This window comes from Nilaparvata lugens, chromosome 1, assembly GCF_014356525.2.
Source record: "Nilaparvata lugens isolate BPH chromosome 1, ASM1435652v1, whole genome shotgun sequence".
NCBI lineage: Eukaryota > Metazoa > Arthropoda > Insecta > Hemiptera > Delphacidae > Nilaparvata > Nilaparvata lugens.
Window position 1 is genome coordinate 8,390,819 of NC_052504.1, and position 19,708 is coordinate 8,410,526.

Sequence of the window (19,708 nt, forward strand, 5' to 3'; positions counted from 1 at the left end):
TTTGGCATTGACTGAGTTATATATTAATACCCAAAATTTTACTTTTGGTGTGTGAGTTCGTTCGTTAGGACTGTGAGTAAGTCCGGCTGTTCTGGTGAAAGGGGATAGATTTTGTTCTTGTTTTGTAATACAGTTTTCCTGTCACAGTTCGGGCAGTTTAAAGAGAATTGTGTTATTGAATAGGAGGGGATCTGAACCCATTTCATAAGATCAGTTATTTTGATTTTAATTAATAATTAACGTCGCGTTTCAACCAGTGGATGCCAAATTGGGAAGTCATTTTCATAAAGGTAGGTGACTACTGAGTCATTGTTTTAAATTTTCCATAACCACAACAAATGAATCTTCACTAGCAGCAAAGCGAGTAGCCCTTGAAAAATTCATCTGTTTATTATTATTTCGTAATTTCTAATTATAATTTTAATTTTGTACTAATAATTTATTGTTTGTTTTAAATATCAAAACCTGTACGTTCTTTTCTTGTTTTTCATTTTCCCACCCTTACATATTCAGTGAAGGCACATATTGCTTACATATTTGGTGGAGGCTCAAGGGTTTTTAATCCAGCTTTTAAAATTTGGACTTTTCCGGTTACCTCAGTGAAGATTCAATTTTGTGTTTTCATTTGTTGCTGTGTTGTTGTTGTGATTTATCTTCTCATTTATATTTGTATTATGGAATGAGTGCAGTGGTAGATCTTAGGAATATTCGTACAAAAGAATTGAATCTTAAAGAAGCGTTGTTTATAGCTCAGCAATATAGATTGTTTGTTCCCCCAAATGCGGATTTAGATTTTTGAGATCTCATATTAGGATCTTGAAATTGTCGTTGTTACAGCCTGAACAGCATTTACTTAGTCAAGAGAAAGCTCTGAATCATATAATAGAAGGGGTCAGGTTATCGAACGAATTAGCGTTACAGCATCCCAATCTTGTCTTTTTAGAGCAGACGTTGAGAAGAAAATTTATTCTGGATTCCTCAGAAGTTAGTAAAAGTGAACAACCTATATCTGGAGACGAGGATTCAAATATTCTTAATAAAACTTTTATTGAAAATAAAGATAGTGCGGTTCAGACAGACGTTATTATAAAATCGGATACAGTTGGTTCATTTGAAACATTGAATATGGCTGATAAAAAGCGACCTTTCTTAGCTCCACGGATATATGGAGGAAAGAAATCGGAGGATGTTATAGATTTTTTTATTCATTTTGAAAGAGTTTCAAATGCAAATTCGTGGGATGAAAAGGATAAATTACTATATCTACCATTTTACTTAGAAGGCAGTCCTTTGAAATATTTAGATATGATCCAACTCTCGTTGACGGAAGCGAATAGATGGGATTACAAAAATGTTCGATCTGAGCTCGAAAAGTATTATCAGCCTATTCACATGGATAGGTATGAAATGAAGTTGACAAACATAAGAATGAAACCGTGTGAAGCAGCTAGGGAATATATGGCCCAAGTTTTAGGATTGTGCTCAAAGGTTGACCCGCATATGTCGGAAGGTAGGAAAATAAAATATGTATTGAAAGGATTGTTACCTCATATTCAGGATAGGGTAATAATGCTGCCCAACGAATCCATCGATGAGTTAGAAAGAAATTTACAGCGTTTTGAATTTTCTCAATACATAGTGGAAGATAGAGTAGGTCTAGGCAAAGCTTCAATAGTTCAACGGGATTCATATGATCATCACATTATGCAGATAGGTAGAAATGTGGATTATTTTCAAGGGCGAGTAGCCCTTGAAAAATTCATCTGTTTATTATTATTTCGTAATTTCTAATTATAATTTTAATTTTGTACTAATAATTTATTGTTTGTTTTAAATATCAAAATCTGTACGTTCTTTTCTTGTTTTTCATTTTCCCACCCTTACATATTCAGTGAAGGCACATATTGCTTACAATGACAAGACCGACTTGGCGAGAGTGTAGACTAGGCATTAAAGGTGCATCAGCTGACATCCTCTCTGGTTCGTCAGCGTGCTTCACATACCACTGGTGGCTCTCTGTGGCCCCACTGGTGACCTATTTTTATGTCCTAATGTAATATGAGCCAACATGTCCTTACTATAATTATTAGTCCTATTCAGCGAGTTATTGCAGGGAGGAGAGCCGTTTACACTACTGAAATAAAACGCCAGTTTTATCTTTAATTTCACTTTTTGAATAATAGATATTGGCTTTTTACTCAAAATGTGGAGCGCTTTCGGACGCTCCATGTCCATCTTCAACACTGGTTGTCACTTCCGTTTTTGGAATTTATAGTCAGTTAGCGTGAGTAGTATGAGTAGCATCACGCCACTCCTATTCCCACTACCCACGCTGCTGACTGACCATAAATGCCAAAACCAAAAGAGGCAAACGGTGTTGAAGATGGACGTGGTGTCCGAAAGCGTTTTACATTGTGGATAAAAAGCTAATAGCTATATTCTGAAATTTAGACTGCTGGGCCGTATTTAAAGTATTGAAAAAATGCCAATTTTGCATCAATAAACTAGACCCTAAATTTTATTTAAAATTTTGACAAAATCATTACTTGATACATCTTTCTGGAAACGCTGTCGCATCGTGGTCGTCAATCTGTAGAAATTCATCTAGTGTAGAATGGTCTGATTATTAGAAACATTTGTTTTATGAATATTATCGCTTGAACAATTCTATTTAAGTGTGCGATTGAACTCCAGTGAAAACCATACCAATATCATTAGTTTACGTTTCAACAAATTTACCATTTTTTTTTTTTTTTTTATAATGGACGAAGACAAGCAGGAATTTTTCCTAGGTGGAAATAATTAAAATATTGGTAATCTAAATTGTGAATCAAATTCATCAATAATAAATGTTTGATGTTTACCTTAAGGGCCAAGCCACATTAGGCGTTTTTGTACTAGCGATGGACGAGTTGGCAGTGCAAAAAACGCTTGTCTTGGCCCCAAGATTATGGTAGTCAAATAAGAGTCTCTGTTATTTTTGTTAAGAGGGATCAATAGTAAAATATGGAATGACTTGTAGGTACAAACGTATTATACTTTTGTTCGATAGCGTTTTTGACAAGCCTTCATCAATTATTAAATAAAAAGCCTAAGAAATTAAAAAAAAAAAACAGATTTTATTGAAAGCTAGAAAGACCGGCTTCAGTTGTTACACCATTGTCAATCGCTGATCAACTGTTTCTAAACTTTCAATAAAATCTGTGGTTTTTGAAAATCTCTTAGTCTTTTTATTTAATATGAATAATTACCATAATATCAACTTCTTAACTACACAAAAAGTTCATCAATTATTCTAAAGCTGGTGAAGTGCAGTTAAAGCTGAAATGCAAGTTTACTGACAGGCTACTCAACATTGTTAAAAATAATAATTGAAAGCATCAAGTAAACCTCGAGATAGCCTTCTCATCAATGTATCACACGTTTTATGATTAAAATGATAAGTTTTCTGACGACCTTGTTCAGGTTACATCTTGCTCGTTCATTTCTCAAGGTATCTATATCAAATAAAATGAGAAAAATACTACTAAAGGTACGGGAATAAGATGTGAGTTTCGGTGTACGAGCTTCCTTCAATTGATTACAATGTTTTTTTTTTTTGCATTTCCATTGTGTCTCATTCTTGTTCGTTTAACACCCCCATACAAAGTGTAAATATATGACTTTCTACAATAGGTTTCCATACTCTATTACGACTTGGTATGTTATTATCATAGAACTTGAGTCAATATATCACAACCTTCAAAAATGAACTGCATCTGGAGTATATCCTCAAAGATTATTATCATAGTTTAACTTTACAAGGAATTCCCAAAGTGTCTTTGAAAAGATAGTGTTAACTTGTGGTAGTACATGAATTTACAATGTGCACTGGAATAGCAAGTTTATTTACAAAACCAATAAATGCTGATAACAATTTGAATATAAAGTAGTTTATAACAAAGTACAATAACATCTCTGTATATACATATAATTGATAGTCAAGAATGTTCCGTAACTTCAATCTACACAAAGTAGACAAGTAATCCAATAAAATACATTATAAAAAATAAATAAAATCCTACTACTTCTAAAGCTCTGAATGTTTCATACCCAACTTTGTGAAGGTCAACACAAAATAGTAACAAATGTAAGGAAAGAAATTGAGAAACCCTAATTTGACTAGTTCTATGTAGTCAGTGATAACATGATGGAATACAGTCAGCATTTATTTATTGCTTTAATTAGCGGGCCTTTTTTTGAAGAGGCACTTCCCTGTATAGGCTACATTGAACACGGTCGGTTGTTTGACAACACGTTTGCGCGCTGAGGAATTGGTTTGTTGGGCTGGGAGGCTAGAGCAGCATAAGTTGCGGCCTCTCGATCAGTTTGCGGAATGCGGCCAGCCATTGAGCGCCCACGGCGCCATCTACCGTGCGATGGTCGCAGCTCAGTGTCACGCTGATGAAGTCAGCCGCTCGCGATCTGAAATACGAAAGTACCAAATTAAATATCAAATTCAAGATTCAAAATAATACACAAAAACAATACTGACAAAATGGGAATCGTTTCCTACAGCTCTCATATCCAGCATTACTGGCTCACGCCAAAAAGATCGAACGCTCTCGTATCCAGCATGGCTGGATATTGATGTTCAGGTACTTATTTATTTTTAATAAAATCAGGATCTGATTGGTGGATGACTTTAGCTGTGATTTTTGTTCAGAGCTACATAGATCAAAACAATCACTTCTTTCATTGCAATATGTTGTTAATGAGTTTAAAAAAAAGCTTTTTTCCAGCCCATGATAACCTTTGCTTGACATTGATGCAAATGAACGTAATTTTTCAATATTAATTATATTATTTTATTAATTTAGCGATTGAAAATAACAGCTGAAAGATGTTTTCATTAAGCAAACATAACAGCTGGTTTGAGTTGCATAGTAGCACAGACTACTGCAATGCCTACTTTGGTTCAAACATACATACAGTTTTTCTCTACATAAAGTAGAGAATTATTCTTTTATGTAGCAGAGTTTGATTAATTTAGTTACTTAGTCACTAGAAAATATATTATTTTCCTATGTTTCTTCGAGACGTATTGTAGAGTGCTAATATCTACCAAATATGAGTGATGAACTTGAGCAAGTGATGACTTGAGGAAGAGCTATGAGGTGTTTTTTAATGTATATCAACCTCTATTATTGAAGATTTTCATAAAATATGTGCGATTTGAATAAATAATGATTTATCAATCTGAAAAATACATTTATAAAACTATAAACATATTTTTAATCCAAAAAATAAAAATTTGGTATGTGCTTGTATAAGGGTTATTTAATAAAAATAAGAATTCTATTTTGTATTTTGTATTCTATTTTTGTGAGTTACTACTGTGCAAGTGCCAGAGCTTTACGGCCAACTATGGAAATTCTGAAGAGAGCTGTAGCAGGAAAAGAGGGTAGCCAGCGATGCTGGATATGAGAGCTGACGAACAGGAACCCGTCTTTTTGGTTCAGAGCTGTAGTGAGACACGCAGTATCCAGCTATACTGGATATAAGAGCGCAAAGGGTTAAAAATCACTTGGTAATACAAAAATATATAACCTTATGATAAGAGTATTTTTGATAAAATTGTATTAATTTACTTGAGTACAGATTTGAGCGCCACGAACACGCGATTTCACTTTTCATCAGCTGATGCAAAGCTTATTATACTACTGTAGCTTACTGTTTCAGTAAAAATACAGATATGAGCTGATGAAAAGCGAAATGCGCGTATTCGTAGCGCTCAAGTCTGTACGCAGCTCAAGAGAAACGTCCTATCAAATCGTCAATACACCCATTGCGTTAATGACGCAGATCCAACGTGCATGATTGTGGAACAAGGGACTCTGGTTCGATCCCAGCCGAAGGCAATATTTTTTTGCTACGATTTTTCAACTTCAATGGAGATTATCCATGTAATTTGTAATTTTAACCATTGTTGAGCACGGATTACACCAAGTTGCTCGTGTAAAATAATATTTGATTCACATAATTTGAATGAATAATAAATATCAAAGGAATATCAAGGAACCCTGTACTCACCCTCCATCCTTAGTTGGAATGAGACGTTTCTGGAGTCCACCGACGGCTAGAATGCACGACTGAGGTGGATTTATGATTGCACTGAAGTGTTTAATACCAAACATTCCAAGGTTTGAAACTGTTATTGTACCTCCCTGAAATAAAAAAGAAATATAAATAACGGTGAAGGAACAAAAGTTTGTAAACCATTGCTAAGATCGATAGATGTCATCGAGTTGGCCGTGTGTATGCGTCACTGCCCCAAACAAATGATAAACAGCAGCCTCGTCCTCCATCTCGAGCAATTCTAGTAAAATTCGTTAGTTTTGAGACAAAGCGGACCATCCTGACTGCAAGACGAATACTCAGCGGCACCGGTATTACTGTTCGTGAAGATCTGACACAACGTCGCAACAAATTGTTCCAAGAAACAGCTGACAGAGTTGGTATAAGAAATACATGGACAATTGATGGCAGGATTATGTGGCGGGAGAATGAAAAAGTATTGGCAGGCGGAAGATAATATCCTGATAATTATGAATTAAGATGTTATCACAATGATTTAGTATTTTCAGGATAGACTCAAATAATTTTCCCCTTTTTATTTGTCTCTTTGTGCCATGTTACTGAAAAGCACAACCATCAGTCGTAATATATAAAATAGAGGTGCAGGAGCTGATTGTGCAATTCAGGTGATTTGATAATATACTGTACATTACTTACTATTCTTCACGATTTCGACTATATAGTGATTAGATTTTTCCTCCCATATTAGATAAGAACATAGCCTACAACAATGATACAACTCGAAGACGAGGACTTGAGTACAGATTATACATTTATAAATTTCTCAGACTGGATAGATGCGAAAAACCTTTTAAAACAGACTGATAAATCAATAACTGAATTTAGATGTATATGTACAAATGTAAGATCTTTGAGGAAACATTGGGATACATTGAACATTGAATTAAATGAATTAATTGATGAAATAGATTTAATTATACTGAGTGAGATTAATCTAAGGAGTGAGGAAACTGAATTGTATGGCATCTCTGGATTTTCTAGTATTTTCAGATGTAGACCGGATGGTCGAGGAGGTGGGGGATTAGCAATCTTCTATAGGGAGAATTTGAAAATAGAGGAGATTACATGTAATTTTGAATCTGCTGAATTGATATGTTTGAAAGTTAGTGATAGGGATAAATCAGTAATCGTAGCAGCATTCTATAGACCTCCAAATCAAAATGTTAATTCTTTTAGTGATGAATTGGAAAGTTTCTTATCTCTGGAGAGGATAAAAAATGAAGAAAATATTATCATGATGGGGGATATTAATATATGTTACTTGAATGATAGATATGGTGCAGATAATTATCTTAGCGTTTTGTATTCATATGGACTCTATAATAGTATTCAAAAGCCTACTAGAGAGGAGATATATAATAATGTATTAGTGTCATCATGTTTAGATCACGTAAATGTTAAAGTGAATGATGAAAGCTCTTATACTTCTTTCATTGTTGAGAACAAAATCTCCGACCATTATTGGACAGGGGTAAAGATCAGTATGAATAAATCCTCAGGTAGACAATAGATAATGGTTATAAGAGTGTTATCAATACAAAAAAAGTTAATGAATTAATTAGAAATGAAAACTGGTGGCCTATCCTAGATCTTAGAGACCCATCAGATATCTACAATGAAATCGTTAAGAAATTTGAATTCATTTATGATAATAGTACAATAAGGATAAAAGTCAACAATAAACAAGATAGGAATCCCTGGATTAATAATACTATCAAGCAACTAATAGATACAAAAAATCGCACATGGCAAAGGCTTAAAAAGGACAAACATAATTTAGAACTAAGAAACCAATTCAAGGCCATCAGAAATGACCTGACAAATAAAATTCGCTTGGAGAAGAGACTTTATTACCATAGATTATTTTCCGATAATTTTAATAATACAAAAAAGACTTGGGAAACTATTAATCAATTTATCAATAAAAAACGTAGACCAACCATAATGGAATCAATCAAAAGTAATTTCAAAGTAACTGAAGAAAATCATATGCATGACTTAACCGAGAAATTTAAGGAACAATTTAAATTGACAATTGAGAAGGTTAATGGTGGGATGAATGGGCAACACTTTGACTTATCTCAGCATTTAAAAGAGGGAAATCATTCAATAGGCAATAAATTAAGCATGAACTTCAAGAACATGAATTTGCATTCTCTGTATTTAGCTATCAATAAACTGAATAGTAAGTCATCCTCAGGACCAGATAGGATTAGACCACGAGATGTAATAAGCAATATATTTTACCTGAGACTAATATTGATTCATTTGATTAACAGAATTGTTGAAACTGGTAATATACCACAACCAATGAAAGTAACTCATCTTAGACCCATCTTAAAAAAGGATCAAAGAAAAATCTGGGGTGTTACAGACCAGTGGGATCGATATCAGTTGTTATGAAAATTCTGGAACACTTCATAGGAATGCAATTGCAACAGTATCTATCCAGACATAGTATAATAAACAAGGCTCAACATGGCTTCATTCCCGGAAAATCAACTATTGATTTATTAGAAACTGTGACAGGTGACATTAATAGATCTCTGAATGATAATATGTTTGTAATGGCAGTGGCAACTGATTTGACTATGGCATTTGACCTTGTGAATTATCAAATCATGCTTCGCAAATTAAGTGAAATAGGTATTGGAGGTAAATTACGAAGATTATTAGAGAATTATTTCATGGATAGAACTTTGCATGCAGGTATAGGTAGCTATATTAGTAGCAGCTATGAGCAGACATGTGGATTAGTTCAAGGTAGTATCTTGTCACCTACCCTATTCAACATATATGTGAATGATTTTGCTAGTTAAACTTTAAAAGTAAAATTCTGCAATATGCTGATGACAATATATTCTATGTAATACACAAAGACTTGGAAACTGGTTTGAGACTCATACAACAGGATCTTGATTTGGCAACTAAGTACTTCTTTAATAACAGTATAAAAATTAATGCCCAAAAGACAAAGGCTATAGTGTTTAAGAATCAAAGAATTAATGTTGATGAAAGAGAAGTTGTTAAATTGACTTGCCATGAAACAGTATGCCTGAGAAACCAAAGAATGAATGATTGCAATTGCCAAAAACTTGATTACAGTAAAAGTATAAAACACCTAGGAATAACTTTCGATTCTGATATGAGATTCAAATCACACAAAGATTCACTAAAAACATAATGAGAGCAGCACTTTATAAGTGTTCTAGAATAAGTAGCTATTTTCCGGTTGGCACTAAAAGAATTATTTACTATTCAATGATACAGAGTACTCTGTACTATGGTATCTCAATATACAGTTTAGCTCCGAAATATATAAAACAGCCATTACAGAATATTGTAAAAAGGATAATAAGAACTCTTTTTAATGGTATTGATCGCCAGCTATTGGAATTATGTCCATGGGGGCCCTAGCCAATTATACTGATTTGACAAGGAATTATTTCATAAGCCAATTTAGAGAAATAAATGAAATAAACTATGAATTAAGAAACAGAGTATTTAGACCACAGAGATTCAACAATAATTATGGTAAAAGAACTCCAGAGTGCAGAATACCATATCTTCTGAACTCATTGCCTCTGGAATTGCGAAATTTACAAAGAAGGGGTGAAGTTCGGACAAAATTGAAATTATTTTTCATTGCAATAATTGATGATTGACATATGACATATGGTTGGATTTACAGTAAGAATGCAAGCTCACAATAGTTTCTCAGACTAGCGATCATTTAATAGTTATATGGGAAGGGAGGGATAAAATGAGAATAACTCAAAGGGATGATAAATATCAATTATCAAAGGAATATCTAACTCACCCTCCATCCTTAGTTGGAATGAGACGTTTCTGGAGTCCACCGACGGCTAGAATGCACGACTGGGGTGGATTTATGATTGCACTGAAGTGTTTAATACCAAACATTCCAAGGTTTGAAACTGTTATTGTACCTCCCTGAAATAACAAAGAAACATAAATAACGGTGAAGGAACAAAAATGTAAAACTTGTGCCCGCCGCAAAGTAGGCCCACGCTAATCCACGAAAAGCAGCAACCCACGCCGTAGGATGTTTTGTAAACCATTGCTAAGCTTCTCTAGACATCTGTGTAATACATGCAATGAATAATCTACATGTCAGCTGATTGATTATGAATAATTCTGTAGCAATGGTTTACAAAACATCCCACGGCGTGGGTTGCTTTTCGTGGATTAGCGTGGGTCTACTTAGCGGCTGGCCTTATACAATCCAAGTATCGTACAAAACCTTATTATAATCCTCCCCCAAAACTTTTGTTCAATAAATCCATTGACAAGAACAGGTTGAAGTGGAATTGGAGTGTTATTTTGAAAATAATTCATTGATATCAACAATACCAAATCAAATTTGAATATAATTTTCCCAATTTTAATCAACAAGAAATCATCACCAGTTTTAGTCCTATTTCAGCAACATCCAAATGCGTTTCATAGTCTCATTTGAAGTTTTACACATTATGGTAGTAGTTGAGATAGACACATTTTCAAAATTGTGGTTTTTAATAATCTGATGAGATGATTAAATGTGGTAGCAATATTTTGAGATTGCCACTGAGATTTGACTACACATTTTGAGATTGGTTTTCAAACTAACTATAATAGGTCTCTTCATCATAACTAGACTCCAAAAAATTGTTGACTTTTTTATAAATGCTCAGTATAAAATTTGAAAAGTGAGGATAGTGAGTTATTTACCTGGAACTCATTTGGCTGGAGTTTTCCTTCTCTTGCTTTTTCAGCGAGAGATCTGATATCAGTGCTAATGTCGGCCAAACCCTTTCTGTCAGCATCGAAGACAATTGGAGTTATCAGACCCGATTCAGTACTCACGGCAACACTCACGTCAACTGTATGATATCTGAAAATATCAAGTCGTGTAAGTAAATTTATCTCATTTATTAATTAATCTCAGTAAATTAATCCCATTTATCTCATTTTCTCTTTTCTATAACATCACAAAAATTACAACTCCTTGAAAATATTTACTGCGATTTACCTACTGCTGGTACGTTCTGGTTGGCATTGAATGCTCGTTGAAAAGTTCATGATTATAGGAAGAATACGCTCATATGGATAACATGAAGAGATACATGAACACATTAATTTTTAACGTACAGATGTACAAAGTTATTTTCAAAGAATTCAATTGTTAAGAAACATTTTTTCCCATCTTCAACAACAAACCTAACATCATCATGAAAATCAGCAAATTTTATATTTATCTAAAAAACAACTTCTTCTATCATTGAAACAGAACGTTGATTCTTACATCATATTAAAATTGAAGTACAAAACATACTTCATCGACAACATGAGTTAATCATATTTATTCATTACCTTAAATGAATTGTCTGTTAGGTAATACAGTACCAAATAAATTTTTATTAAACAAAAAAATTTTTTTAACTAAATTTCCATTCGTCTGTATTCCTGTTTTTTCTATGAATTTCATACTATTTCAGTTTTAAATAGAAAGACTAAGAAATTGTCAAAACCACAGATTTGTGGTCAATGTGGTCACGAAACTGTTGATGGTAGTTTTGAGATTAATTCTATTTCGCGGCGGATATCTTTTACAAAGAGTGGGCGCTTATGAGTCCCTAAGTTCATACTTCAGCTGGAACCGACAGTTCAACGTTCCCACCCGATAACACTAGAGTGACCTGGTTGAAACGTTTGTTATTAACCGGTTTTGAACCCGAAATCTCGAGGCTGCTACGCAAGCACTATATCCACTAGACCACGGATCACTTCTAAACCCCATTTATTCAACATTTAAAAGTATTAGGTACTTATTAACACAATCAAATGTCATAAGTTAGATAATACAGCTCAATCATTCAAATACCTTATACCTTACACCATATTCAGTCTTTCAAGACGTAATAAATCATAGCAAATAACAGACTCTTGATGCAAGTGGCCTTAAAAGCACAAACTAGATCCAATTATCAATTATAAATAACTAATAGTGAGTAGGTTTTTGATTTTGTATTCAAATTTTTCAAATAAGTGCAATATTTCTAAAGTTTAAAATTTATTGTTATACATTTTATGATTCATTTAGAGTATAACATCAACCTTCAAAATTTTCAAATAATTATTCCTGGACCAAAAATCAAGTGACGAAGCAGTGTTTGATTACATAACCTTAAATTTTGGACAACATTAACATTTATCAAAATTTTTGGAGAGAAATAGTACAGGCTCAGCCGAGATTTTCCTCCAATGTCATAATAGTATTATGATTATAGTGTTTTATACAATAAATGAATGAATGAATTGAAGATTAGTAAGGGAAGTGGCGATTGAGTTCTACTCACTGTCGGATGAATGTGTCCATCCAGGCGCTGTTGGCTTCAGGTACTTTGTGGCAAGCGAGTGCTGTGGCTTTGATTATGAAGTCGTTGATGCTCAATTTGATGCCTTCCTTTTCGAAATTAGTGTTGATTTCTTTCCTGAGATTTATCACTTCTTCGGCGTTGATGTCTATTGTCAAGTAGTAGTGAGGAATTGTCTGCAAAACATTAATGGGAAATAATGAATTCGTGGTCTAATTTAAATGTATGAATGGTGTTTACACGTACAATTGCACCAAAACTCCACAATTTACTTCCTGTACAGATCAAGATATTAGAAAATTTAAATGCGCCGTTAAAAACTGGAAGACATATAATAGAAAACATAATTTCGAACAATATGTGAGCTCACTTACCTAAAGTATTTGCACACCCACTCTGAATTTAATGTATTAATACTACATCTGCTCTAGTACATGATTGTGTTTCACATAGTTGAGTAGGTTAATTTTCGAGAAAATGCAATTTATTTATATTCGTAGTAAATTTCATATATTGTATTTTTGAATATTATGTACATTTTATTGATTAGATTGCTTGTTTGTATATTGAAGAAATTGTTATTATTTATTGTAAAAATGTTTCAAATGTATTTTAGAAGTCATCAACCCTTGTAAACTGATACATGCATCCAAATAGTGACTAATTTCATAGAGAAATGATATCATAAGAAGATATCACATGGTATAGGGCGTTTATGTTCTAAATTTCAAGTCGATTTTTTGTTTGCTCAGCCGATTACTGTCGACTATTATCGTTTATTACTATCTTGGATAGGTAAAAGTGTATGAACGGCACAGTATAAGGCTGGCCATGCGACGACAGGACATGCATGATGAACATGTGTGTACACCCATGTCGTCATTGTTGTGTCATCACAGGGAAATACTTTGAACACAATTTTTTTAATTCAGTTTTTGTATCTTCGAATTTTTGTTGATTATTTTCCCTTCGCTGCTCTATTTGAGGTTGAATTTTGTATCATTATAATTTGTAGTTTTCCAGTGGTTTATTTTTTGAACCGAAAGCAATAAATGAACCACTGGAAAATTAGAAAATTTTATCTCAAATGGAGCAGCGAAGGAAAAATAAACAACAAAAACTTGGAGATACAAAAACCTAACCTCAAAAAATTGTGTTCGAAGCATTTCTATGTGATGACACAACGATTTATGACGATATGTTGTGTGTACACACATGTTCATCAAGCATACATGTCTGTCGTTAGTGGCCAGCCTTCTACTGTGCCGTTAATACACTCTCAACCGGCCAAGACAGTAATAATCGACTCTACAAAACTCTAGCGTGTCATATTGTCCAGGGAGCATTGCTGCCTTATTGCTGTTCCTTGTGACGAACAAGAACTTAAGGTGGGCCGTCCACTAGAACCGTTTTCGTCTGAACTAGCATCGGCCGAAAACTACCGAACGATCCCCTAACAAAGAAAGGAATAGATGCTCGTCCATTGCAACAGGTACATACGGCCGTGCAATGCCGTCTCCGGCCGATCAATTTTTCGATCCAAATTAAATGGGATTTTCCGGCTCGATCCGGCCGAACTAACTAGTCGAGCTGAGACAACAAAGTGTTCCTAACTTAAAATTGTTTCACAGTCTTGTTTTTTTTTGAAGTTGTTCTGTTTTATAAAGTTGTAACTATGGACAATGAAAAGTTGATAAGTTTGGTTCAAGATAAGTTTTGTTCCATTGTGGAATATGCGAGACAAAAGATATCATCGTCATGATGTTCAAAGGCATCTGTGAACAAAGATTGCTTAGTAATAAATAACTTATTTAGTGGATATTTGTTGAAGGTAAGATTATTGTAATGAAACTAATTCAGTGGATATTTGTTTATTCAATTTTCAAAATCTCAATATAATCATTGTTTATGAAAAATTTTGGTGGCTATGATAGTAGTTAATTCAATAATTGGCAACCAGCCAACTACTGAACTAGACTGACGTAAACGGTTCCAATGGACGACCATATTCGGCCGAATTAACGGCCAGCAGATTCGTCCGATCCAACGGCCGAACGGATCAGTTGAATACGGTTACAGAGGACGGTTACCCTTAGAAAGAGAGTATAGTCACCTGTTTAGACTGGCAAAGTCTCTGCGCGATGACCTTGCGGATGTTGGAGACCTCTCGGTCGGTGTAGGCGGCACCAGCGGCCCCTGCACTCGCTGCCGCACCCGCGGGCGACGCTCTGCTCAGGTCACTCAGCTTGATCGAACCGAATAATCCCGACCCGGATTTCAGCGACTGTGAATCAATCAGATCACAATCAATTGAATCAATCAGAAATCTCAATCAATCAATCATTCACATCAATCAAAAGACACAATCATTCACAATAAAATCAGTCAGAAAACACAATCACATCTGTCGATAAAATGTATAACTAGTGTATAACTGGAGAACTTAGCTTATGAATATTGTAACAAATAGAAAAGTAAGTCTCAACTATTTGTTACGAATCGTTATTCAATCATTACAGGCGATAGACGTTTCCATACTGATTTTGATCCACTATTATGTATGTAAATAGATAGAACTTTATAGTTTACTCCGTATGGCTGAATAATTACGAATCAAAAATTAAGACGGACAGCTGAAATCACGTGACGTTGCATAACGGACAGATAGTCTGTGTGATAACTCCCAAAACACAAATCATCAGTCAGCTGGATGATAAGGGCCAGACCACATTAAGCATTACTGCAGGCACCAGCCAAATCAGCCAATCGGAGAGCTTCCAGCCCTGCCGACTGAAAACGCTTGATATGGCCTGGCCCTTGATCATTACAAATCTTTCCTTATGCACTTTCAATGTTATCCTGTTATATCCTTAACAAGGATGAAGGTATGAGGAATTTAGAGGATATGATTTGGTAGTATGTTTTCCAATCGTCCCTTGTAGTAAAGAGACAGTCCAATATCCCTTGTAGCAGGAAGTCTTGAACTAAAATAAGTCTTGTAGTAGGTAGTCCCTTGAAGAAATTGTGTGACAGACCGGCAAGGTGAAGTTGACTATCCCCAACTGCCATCAATATTCCAAGCAGAGTTACAATTCCACTCCTATAATAGTATGTACGTCTGGTGGAGATCAAGTAAAATCGAAACAACCAGTTAGGAAGCAATGGTACCTGTAGGCTGAGTCCTTTCTCGGCAGCGACCCGCTTGGCTAGTGGACTGGCGTAGACGCGGTCACCCTTGGCGGCCGACGGGATGACGGGTGAGGGGGCGGCGGAGGCTGGAGGCGGCGCTGCCCTGGCGGGGGCGGGAGCTGCGGCAGCCGGGGGCGGAGAAGGGGCGGCTGGCTCGGCTGCCTTGATCGGAGCTCCGTCGTCCTTGAAATCCTTGAAGGCGGCCACATCGGCTTCGTTCTCAACAATTATGCATACAAGCTGCAAAAAAATGATTTCAAATTCAGTATTCAGTAATATGTAACAGAGATGTTAGAGAATCTGATTACACTGTTTTCAAACAGCTTAGAATATTGTAACATAATTAGAAAAAATTTTCAAACACAGTATGAATAGAAAGCAAAATTATCGGCTGACGGCTTCGGCCAAGTCTGGAGAACTTTCTATTTCGAAGAAAATACATGTAAAACGAAAAAGATATTTCCAAGAAATAATAATTGATTTACTTTCTTTTTGTAATTACACTTTCTTTGTGAGAATGAAGTTTTATTCTATTCTAGAAAAAAGCAAGGAGAAGAATGGTCAAACTTAGGGTGAATAGAGAAGAGTTAATTTACTGTGAGGTCTTCAGATACAACCCAGGAGGGAGAAGGCTGAGAAAGCGTTGGCTGGAGGATGGCTTAGGCTTAGGAAGCTGGGTGTCAGAGGATGAAGACGTGAGAATGTCGATAGAGACAAGTGGAGAGGCTTTTTAAAGGAGGTCAAGGCTCTTAATGAGCTGCAGCGCTAAAGAGTAGTAGTAGTACATTCATTGTAAGATTTACAGAAGGCCTTATTTAGCTACAACATTTAATATATTATCAAGTTCTCCAATAATTGCCAACTATTGAGTCTTGAGGTTTCAAGTTATGTTGTGCAATGAAATATTGAAGGACACAATTGCAGGATAATTAATGTGGAATATCTGAATTTAAGTTTCAATTTCCATTGCTCGTAAAAGTGAAAAATGATTACATTTTATAGCATTGCATATTTAATGGTTGCATTTTATAGCAGAAGTGGTTGAATACACTACTCATAAATAATATTTTGTTCCAATTAATGATTATCGAAATTTCATGAGTTAAATCCACTCACACAGTGTAACCCGTATGTCTAGAGTACAAAAAAATTAGACTTTGTAAAACCACATGATTTTGATTGAGATTCAAGTTCAATAAACCATTCAATATTTCAGCATTCTTCTCAGTCATTTCTTCAACATTAGAATTCCCCTTACTACTTTGTTCGTACTCAGTCATTTCTTCAACATTTAAACCCCGCTTACTACTCTGTCAACACATTTCAAATCTAATTTAGGAATGAATAGATTCTATTCAGAAATCTTAATTTGCAAAAGCAAGTTAAACTTCAAGCTTGACTTCTGAACTTGAAAAGCGAAAAATAAGACGTGGGTTGCAGTTGGAATAATGCCCATCGAGACGCTCTCCCAACTGAATAAGCTCAAACTCAAAGACTGCTGTTTTTTTTTTGACAAGAATAAAGTAGATGTCAATTTAGTAGTGATGAACAACATACCTTGCCGATTGGAACCCCTTTCGTTCCAGCTGGTATGATGATTTTAGCCAAATAACCTTCTTCAGGAGTTTCAAGGCCCATTGTAGCTTTGTCTGTTTCAATTTCCGCCAGTAAATCGCCCTCGTTTAATTTGTCACCTGAAACAATAATAGAGTTGTGAAACCGATTTAAATGAAAGCTTGAGTGGAATGAAAATTCTTTATTCTTTATTGATTCATACAATAAGTACATCATCAAAATGATAGGGACAGAAAAAATAAGGTAACATTGTGCTATTCCTCTCCCAAATCCACTCTTTTTTGGTAGAGAGTTAGTGGGAAGGATATTTTAAATATTCTTTCCGAAGAATGGACATTGATATGTCCAAAGCTCCGCCATTTTATGTAGATGCATAACAATATTATCTATAGTTATTCCAATTTGTTTTTTTCATATCATATACAGTTTAATAATTATTTTCTTTGTCTATATTATGTAAATTCATCTATAGTTTTGCTGTATTGTAAGCTATTGTATTAGCTGTATTGTAAGCTGGTGTAAAAGCCAGTATATATTGTAATCTACATAAATAAAAGTACTCAATCAATCAAATTTAGATAAGGTTACACATAGTCCAAAATAGTTTACGTCTTGTAGTTGTTCACTTCAAAGAATTTTCAGTCCTTAATTATTCATACAAAGTAGATAAAAAATGAATTTGAAATTTATATAACTGTCTATTATCAATAGCTGCAGAACAGATGAAACTGCTTCTACTCTGCAAAGAATCATTGTTAACATTTGAACATTTATGCCAACCATTTCTCCATTTTTGGAGAAATAGTATAGCGTCGAATGTTTTTCATTGAAGTGAGGTATTAGTGATTTGAATATAAGACATATTATTCTTTGGTGTAGCCACTACATTTGTTTCTTAGTAAACTTTCAAACAAATTTTGTGGCTACACCCAAGTTATTATCAAGTGTTTCGTCATGGAAAACAACATCAAAAAATTATTTTAAATATTACTGCAGACTGCAGAGATGTATTTTCATCAGTTGAATAATAAGTATCAGTACTTCAACTGATTAATGATAGATTGACAACCATTACTGAACCTCCAGCTTCAGATACTGGAGCTCAAATACCTTCAAATTATGAGGATAACTTTTCAAAATACATCAGACGTGTACAAAACTAGTAAGACACTTTTACATAATAACAAGCGAGTGTAAAAAGTGAATTATGAGTACGCTTAGTTCATGATAAACTGTCTCTCAATTCTGTGATTATTAGAAAATTAATATTATTATAATAATTATCAATATTGTAGGCCATTTGAAGTTGGATAACCACTTATAATTTTAAACTGGATACCCACATTAGTGATCGTGTCCAATACAGTTGAAAAATTCTTCCCATAAGTTCTAATGGGACTCATGTGGTCTCAAACTCGCTCGTCTGGGCGAGTACCTAGGAATAGTCCCATATGGACTCATGGGAATTATATTTTCACTCTACCTAACACGTACACTGGTACTGATATATGGGAATCCAGCTTAAATGACAAAAGAGTGATTACGTCTAATAACAATAAAGATCATAAAACATTTTTTACTAGCCGTATTAGTAAGTTGTGTTACACAGAAAAGTGTTACAGAAAATTCACTTTTTAACAATCTAGGATATCAATCGTAACTAAGGCTCGGTACTATATCTTTAAAAAAGTCCTCTAACCTTCCTTTTTCGCCCAGCTCACGATGTTTCCCTGTTCCATAGTTGGCGAGAGCGCAGGCAAGGATACTCTGTTGTGAGAAGGGTACTTGTCGTCCGAATAATACCTGAAACTCGTTCGGTAGCATGGCTGTGATAGGCATGCGAGCTCGTTGAACCTGAACTTCAATGACGATCTGAAACATTAAATTCAATATTCAAATAAATTAGAACTTAGTAAAAGTATTAGAGGAATACGACAGAAATAGCTGGTGATTCTATTTTATTGGAGTTCAAATGAGACTATTGGAAAAGAGTCATTAAAGTTTAAGAAACAACAATGGATTCTATTTTATAAATAATTATTGAAATGGACTATTGTAAAAAAGAAATTGAGTTTCAAGTGAGAAATTTAAAAGAGTAGGTTATCTAAAAACATCTTTAAGGTACAATCATGTAAATCGGTTTTCGATCGTGAAACACAATATTTCTTTACATAGGGATTCTAATCCTATTTATAAGGACATAATGATTTATGAAGATACCTTACTGATAATTAAGAAATGAAAACACAAATTGAAAGTGTCAACCACTTCAATATAAATTTGTGTTTTCATTATGGAAAAGTACCACAACATCACACACAACACAACTGTACTGATAATTTTGTTGAAAACATTCTTATTTATAAGAAAAAATGTTCATTGGTGTAGGCCTACAGAGATACAAAGATCTGTAATGTAGCGTTGAAAAC

At 34.5% G+C, this 19,708-nt stretch overlaps 1 protein-coding gene across 2 annotated transcripts; it reads right to left on the minus strand.

Moving 5' to 3' along the window:
• Positions 1-3,866: 3,866 nt before the first annotated feature.
• On the minus strand, positions 3,867-19,608 carry LOC111051316 (dihydrolipoyllysine-residue acetyltransferase component of pyruvate dehydrogenase complex, mitochondrial). 2 transcript variants are annotated; one of them, XM_039429402.1, is made up of 8 exons: positions 18,979-19,608; positions 17,262-17,398; positions 15,684-15,944; positions 14,629-14,799; positions 12,498-12,691; positions 10,870-11,032; positions 6,073-6,206; positions 3,867-4,464 (listed from the first exon to the last, which is right to left on the minus strand). In XM_039429402.1, the coding sequence occupies exons 1-8, from the start codon at positions 19,016-19,018 to the stop codon at positions 4,335-4,337; spliced, it is 1,230 nt and encodes a 409-aa protein (XP_039285336.1). In that variant the 5' UTR covers positions 19,019-19,608; the 3' UTR covers positions 3,867-4,334. The 2 variants fall into 2 exon arrangements, with proteins under 2 accessions (XP_039285336.1, XP_039285341.1); XM_039429407.1 differs by lacking the exon at positions 6,073-6,206 and adding an exon at positions 9,959-10,092 and having other exon boundaries at positions 18,979-19,182.
• Positions 19,609-19,708: the final 100 nt, after the last annotated feature.

Excerpts from the sequence above, each read along its gene's own strand:
- LOC111051316 (XM_039429402.1), bottom strand. The coding sequence starts at position 19,018 with ATGGAACAGGGAAACATCGTGAGCTGGGCGAAAAAGGAAG. Across the intron at positions 14,800-15,683 it reads AGAAAGGACTCAGCCTACAG|TCGCTGAAATCCGGGTCGGG; the intron begins GTACCATTGCTT and ends ATTGATTCACAG. Across the intron at positions 4,465-6,072 it reads ATTCCAACTAAGGATGGAGG|ATCGCGAGCGGCTGACTTCA; the intron begins GTGAGTACAGGG and ends TTCGTATTTCAG.